The 6,000-nt window shown below is 37.2% G+C and overlaps 2 protein-coding genes across 2 annotated transcripts; both read right to left on the reverse strand.

The window, feature by feature from the left end:
* Positions 1–941: 941 nt before the first annotated feature.
* Positions 942–3,437, reverse strand: LOC133676137 (purple acid phosphatase 3-like). The gene is made up of 8 exons (XM_062097729.1): positions 2,947–3,437; positions 2,653–2,853; positions 2,320–2,476; positions 1,959–2,066; positions 1,686–1,813; positions 1,456–1,584; positions 1,311–1,378; positions 942–1,219 (listed from the first exon to the last, which is right to left on the reverse strand). Exons 2-8 carry the CDS (start codon positions 2,845–2,847, stop codon positions 1,006–1,008), a joined length of 999 nt encoding a protein of 332 aa, XP_061953713.1. The 5' UTR covers positions 2,848–2,853; positions 2,947–3,437; the 3' UTR covers positions 942–1,005.
* A 149-nt stretch (positions 3,438–3,586) lies between these two features.
* Positions 3,587–5,702, reverse strand: LOC133676136 (purple acid phosphatase 17-like). Its single transcript, XM_062097728.1, has 7 exons — positions 5,344–5,702; positions 5,033–5,189; positions 4,807–4,914; positions 4,526–4,653; positions 4,255–4,383; positions 4,084–4,151; positions 3,587–4,003 (listed from the first exon to the last, which is right to left on the reverse strand). The coding sequence occupies exons 1-7, from the start codon at positions 5,545–5,547 to the stop codon at positions 3,790–3,792; spliced, it is 1,008 nt and encodes a 335-aa protein (XP_061953712.1). The 5' UTR covers positions 5,548–5,702; the 3' UTR covers positions 3,587–3,789.
* Between the last annotated feature and the right edge of the window lie 298 nt (positions 5,703–6,000).

Raw genomic sequence — 6,000 nt, forward strand, 5'->3', positions numbered from 1 at the left:
GTCGTGAATGTACAAGTGAAGAAAACCAAGAATTTAGAGCAAGAATGGCTTGAATTCACCTGGAAAGAAATAAGAAACAGAAAGCCCAGTCCTTGAGTTATAGTGGTTGTTTAGTGGGGAAAAATCATTGAAGAAACTTTAGCCATGAATTAACTGTATAGCTGTAAATATTTCATAGGAAACCACTCTTTAAATGGTCTTTGATGGTTGCTAGCTGCAGCAACCAGAAGTAGATGTAGATGGTATTAAGTACTAGTAACATTGATTTTCTCTAGCTAATGGCCAAGGGAAGCTTAGATGGATTCAGAAATCTGTTGTTGTGTCTGTACCAACTTGTTCTGATATGGATTAATCTCAATCCATTTATCATTCGTCTTGGTGGATTGATCTCAGCCTTTTGCCATTCAATTGTCTTATCGAACATGGCGTGGTCATTCCACGAGTGTAACCAGATTCTGTGGGTTTCTGTAGTCAGATATAACACTTTTAAGTTGTCATCACGGGGAGAAAATTAACATTGTTACCATCCACGTACGCATAATTTGCTTAGTTAAATTTTGAAGTTCAACTATTTTTCTTTCGATAGGTTTCTGTAGTTACTCTCAAATGTAAATTTCCCGAACCTGGTTTGGCAAGAATGTGCTCTTGATGTGATCGTATTAGTATAGTTACGCAGCAAACAGTTGTATACTTGTTTTTTTAACAAAAAAAATGAGCTATAAAGAGAAATTTCGAGCCTGAAAGGTAAACATCAGGGTTTAGATTTGCCATTGCTTATCGTTCTGTTCTCTTTGTGAAATATTAGCAAGGGTTTAAATGTTTCACGGTAATTACTCCATTCATCTCCTGGTTGGGGTTCTCAACGAACTGGATTAACATCTCCATACTGGCATTCTTAGAAAAGCCAAGATATATCAGTTTTTGTTTCAAAATCGACAGAATGATTAATCACTGCATTATATATTTGATGAAGAGTGGAAAACACCTGTTTTCCATAATGTGGTCCTAGATGACAGGGTTGAGCTGCTTAAACATGTTCAAATTGTACAGAACTTTGCCAAAAACATCATAGAATACTATCTTTACATGTGTCTGCCTTAGTTCCAGGGACATGAAACCTTGCCCATCATAATAAAACTTGACTCCTCCTTTGTTTAGTTGATCAATATCCCCTTTCCATGCCTTCGAACCACCTCCACTTGTTAAAAATTGGATTTGGCTGCATAAAGAGTCAAGTTCTTAAATCTTGGTGATTTTCGTTTCAATCCTTGCTGTGAAATAATGTCAATCTATGTTTTTTATAAACATACCTTGTGCTGCTGGTTATGTGTTCCAAGCAATGATCATGCCCATTTATGTACATTTCAACATTGTTTGCCTGGACATTCAAGACGTGGTTTGTTAGAGAAACGCTTTGTTTGTGACAATCTCAATCTCTTTAGTAAGATTAGCTACCTCAAGAAGCGGGAGAAGTTGCTTCTTTAGCTCATTTGTTTCCCCATGATGGCCAATGCTTCTGATAGTATGATGCCCAACTACAATCTTCCAGTTAGCAGTGGAGTCCTGCAAAGCTGATTCCAAGTCCTGTTGCCAAACATGAAAAAGATGTAGGATTTGGGACAGAAAACAAAACGTCGACTGCACAGTGCTTGCATAAATGTACGAGGATGATCAGAATGAATAACCTTCAAGAGGTTTGAAAGATAGTGCTGCCTTGGCATCACTCCTCTCCAATCATAATGATGGTGCTTTGGCTTCAGAAAGTACTTGTCCACAAATGGAGTGGTGTCGATGAAGAACAATTCCACAATTTCTAAGAGGATGTGGAGAGAAGTTTGAATTTAGTTAAGCGAGAGGCAGTGTTTCAGGACAAAAACCTCAGAGAGGTGTGAGGTTTGATATCTACTGGCTATAAAATGTTGAATAATTTACTGTTCATAGTTGGAGATGTATCTTACCTGCGTTAAGAATGAAAGATCTCAGGCAAATCCATCGGCTATCTATATTCCTCAGGTTCGGACTTAATTGAGCCTTGACATTTCCCCGGTAGTCATGGTTGCCTAAAACTGAAACCAGAATATTTTTCAGAACACGAGATAGGGTAGGACTCCCGCATTAGCAAAAACTAGGATTCATGTATTTGTGCATTCTTTTCATTATAAGAATTAAACCCGGTCTAGCAGATCAATAAACTGTCAACCTAGACCATGACTTGTGCTTCGTTGTTTCTTTTCTCAATGAAACTCAGCCCCGGCTAGGTTCTGGGTTATAACAGGCCGATCGAGGTTTCATAACAATTCTTTTGATTACAGGACTTACCACTGTACCACTGCTTTTGAAGGCTCTTTGCAGTATAGATTTTGCTAAATGATTTCTCAAACACAGGGTCATTTATGCTTCTCAACCCGTCCTCGTAAAAGTTGTCTCCAGTAGAAACAACGAAATCAATGCTCAATTCTTCTCCTATTCTTCCCATCTGTAAGAAACTTGAGAAATCAAATGAATGTTCTTGCATTGAATGAATTATCACCACATATTTCCTCCATCAACCCACAGCATCAGTTCATATCTAGTAAGCATGAGACATCTATATATGTATATAACATGATACTGAGTGTTAAGACTTGAAAGATGGCTTAAAAAAAAAAAAACCTGAAATGCAACATTGGATTGATTATAATTTCCTTTTCTTCCCCAGTCTCCAACCACCAAAAAGCTAATTGAGCCATCCTCCTTGGTAGGTTGCTTGAATCGCTGAAGCTCAGCTAAGGCACAAAGAACATACACATGCAAGCAGGCCATCCATACGAGGTGCATTGAACTGAAATGGTGACTGAAACTAGCCATGATATCCTGAAAAATATAACTTTTTAGTTATCAGCTGTGGTTTGGGGTGCAAAAGATGTGAACTCAGGTAACCTCTTTGAAGAGCATATAATGTGGTACCTGGACACAAAAATTGTGGTGTCTCTAAAGATGTTCAAAGTCGAAAAAACCACCCGTTAGCTAGCTACAGATAGTATCCATGCAGATTCAGGATAAGAGATTCAATGAGGGCAAAGGAAACTTCATTCTATTAATGGACTAAATTCATCAGTGGTCACCATCAAAATCCACTTTCCTGGAAATTTCTTGTTTTGTCTTGTTCAATACCAAAAGAGACGTAAACCTATGAAAGAAAATCATTGATGAGCAAGAGAATTCAAGGAACGAAGATGGATTGAAGGTGGTGGTGCTATATTGGCGCTTGCTTGATGTCACAAGGCTGGTGTACTTTTGCCCTGACCCTGACAATCCATACTAAAAAGTTGGCTCTGCAAGTCTATCACCATTGGGTAAATAAACCTCGCCAATTGCTCACATTGGCTGCAGAATTATTTGCCACTCACCAATCTCATCCTTTGACTCTACCGTTAGTTACAATTAAATTGCATGTAGTTATCAGGAAACTGGATTGGTTCTTGTGTTGGAGCACTGATTTACCAATTTTTTGGGTGCAATATTATTGCAAGGCCCTTTTTCCTTTCTTTCTTTTTTGTTTAATAAAAAATTCAGTGGGGTTTGGTAAATAGTAAAAGCAACGGAATCCCATGAAGATTGCTAGAAGCTCTCCATCAATTTAATCATTTTCATGACATTCTAGACTCTATTTTTTTCTTTTTTTTTTCTTTTTTGAGGTGGCCCTAACTCACAATTATCACAGCGCTCAATGACAATGAAACATGAGCTCAATAATGATAGGAAAAAAATAAAAATTTATAACAGTGACAATCAGTTGGCTATGGATCCCTAGGTTGATGAGTGGAGCAACTTTGTTGTAGTCCATCTATGCAAAACAGTGCCAGAAACATCATAAAATGCAATCTCTGCTTCATTCTGAGTCAACTGCACAGACATGAAACCTTGACCATCGTAGAAGAATTTTAGACCATCTTTGTTTTGTTCTTTAATGTCACCCCTCCATGCCTTAGACCCAGCTCCACTGGTTAGAAATTGTATTGGACTGTCAAAAAAATGTCCATCATTAGTAATATTTTCAAGAACCCTTTCCACTAAGCAACACAGTAATCACTTAAGTTGTACCTCTCTGTGTCACTGATGTGTTCAAGGCAATGGTCATGTCCATTCATGTAAAAATCTACATTATTGGCCTGAATGTAATGAAAACAGCACCGAAAGAGATTCAATCTTGTGTTCAAAATTACTTCATCAGCAAAAAGTAAAACAGAACTGCTTTTCAATGATTGTGTTTACCTTCAGGATTGGATGAAGCTTGCTGACAAGTTCCTCAGTGTCGCCATGATGTCCAATGCTTCTAATTGCGTGATGACCCACAACAATTTTCCACTTTGCACTTGATTCACTCAATGCCAACTTTAGATCCTGATCGAAAAAAGGGTATAATCCACTACTTAATTATCCAGAGCTCTATCTAAACAGTTGATAGACCACTGATTTAGTGGCTATTAAAGTGCATATATTGTAAAGTCGATGCATTATTTTGAAAGTAAAACAATGAACATACCTTTATTAGGTTTGCAATATAAGATCTAGGAGATCCAATGCCTCTCCAGTCATAAGTATGGCCCTCAGCATTAATAAAGTAAGATTGGACAAAAGGGGTGGTATCCACAAAGAAAATTTCAGCCAATTCTGCAGAAAAACAGAAGAGAAGGATTTGAGTTATTAGATGAATAAATCCTAAATTAACATCTAAATTTCAAGTGTCAAGTGGTCATAGTTGGTATAGTCTTTATATATATATGAGATGAAGGAAGCACTTAAAATGTAGAAGCTGCTACCCACCAGCATTGACGATGAAAGATCTCAAACATAGCCACCTGCTATCAATTTTCCTAAGTTGTTGGCTCAATTGTGCCTCTGCATTCCCCCTATAGTCATGATTTCCCAAGACTGCAGAAGAGAAGAGAAAGAAAATTAGAAAATTCAAATCAAGTAAGATCAACATGTAACTTCTCATTTTTATTTGTGGAAAAAAATCATTCAGCCAGTCGCCAGGTTTGGTACTCACCACTGTACCACTGCTTTTGCAGGCTATTTGCAGTGTAGATTTGAGTAAATGATTCCACAAATGCTTTGTCTTGGTTTCCAGTCAATCCATTATCATAGAAATTATCACCTGTTGAAACTACAAAATCTATGTCCAGCTTCTCTCCAATCCTTCCCATCTGTATCCATGCAAATCAAAGGAAGATTAGCAGGTACGTGTTAGTTGATAAAGGAAAGTTCTTTAAGAGATGGGAATGTCAAGTACATGTTGCACGACTCTCTCACACACGGAAACATGAAATAAATCAGAAATAGCAAAGAAGCTGGAAGAACCTGAACAGCAACTTCAGACTGGTTGAAAGCACCTTTTCTGCCCCAATCTCCAAGCACCAAAAAGGAAAGAGTCCCGTCAGTTTTTGCAGGCTGTCCAAATCTTTGAAGCTCTGCATGTGTAGAGACTAAGCACAACCCAAAACTACATATCACCAAAACAAGGCATAGAGCCATGCTTTTGTTATTGAGAATGAGACCTGCCATGTCTCTCTAGCTAGAGCTGAACAGAGAAGAAAAGAAGGATGGACAGAAGAGAATCTTGCTGGGGATAATTCTTTGTACCATATAGCAAGCAACTCGTGAACTTGTTTCTCTACGCTGCAGCGAGTCCTGTCCACGTCCCTATTGTTTCTTGAGTCCATTAACCTATTTTTATAGACCAAAATAGCTAGTTAATTATTAATTATGAAATAAGAAAACTATAGATTTGAAAAGTCGAGTTTGGCAAGGAAACTATGACATCTCTAATGATTTGTTTTTTATTGCGTCAGCGATTATTTTGAAGTATTTTTTATTTAAAAAAATATTTTTAACATTAATATAATTTAAAATTATAAAAAAATAATTTAAAATAAAAAAAATAAAAAAATTTCAAAAACATCTTTTAGACAATAAATCAAACACACTCGAAGGCCATGTTAGGTGTTTTGGATTCAG

The sequence above is a fragment of the Populus nigra genome, chromosome 16, assembly GCF_951802175.1.
Source record: "Populus nigra chromosome 16, ddPopNigr1.1, whole genome shotgun sequence".
NCBI classification, from domain to species: domain Eukaryota; kingdom Viridiplantae; phylum Streptophyta; class Magnoliopsida; order Malpighiales; family Salicaceae; genus Populus; species Populus nigra.

Excerpts from the sequence above, each read along its gene's own strand:
- LOC133676137 (XM_062097729.1), bottom strand. The coding sequence starts at position 2,847 with ATGGCTAGTTTCAGTCACCATTTCAGTTCAATGCACCTCGTATGGATG. Across the intron at positions 2,477-2,652 it reads AATCCAATGTTGCATTTCAG|ATGGGAAGAATAGGAGAAGA; the intron begins GTTTTTTTTTTT and ends AGTTTCTTACAG. Across the intron at positions 2,067-2,319 it reads TCAAAAGCAGTGGTACAGTG|TTTTAGGCAACCATGACTAC; the intron begins GTAAGTCCTGTA and ends TTCTGGTTTCAG.
- LOC133676136 (XM_062097728.1), bottom strand. The coding sequence starts at position 5,547 with ATGGCAGGTCTCATTCTCAATAACAAAAGCATGGCTCTATGCCTTGTT. Across the intron at positions 5,190-5,343 it reads AGTCTGAAGTTGCTGTTCAG|ATGGGAAGGATTGGAGAGAA; the intron begins GTTCTTCCAGCT and ends GCATGGATACAG. Across the intron at positions 4,915-5,032 it reads GCAAAAGCAGTGGTACAGTG|TCTTGGGAAATCATGACTAT; the intron begins GTGAGTACCAAA and ends TCTCTTCTGCAG.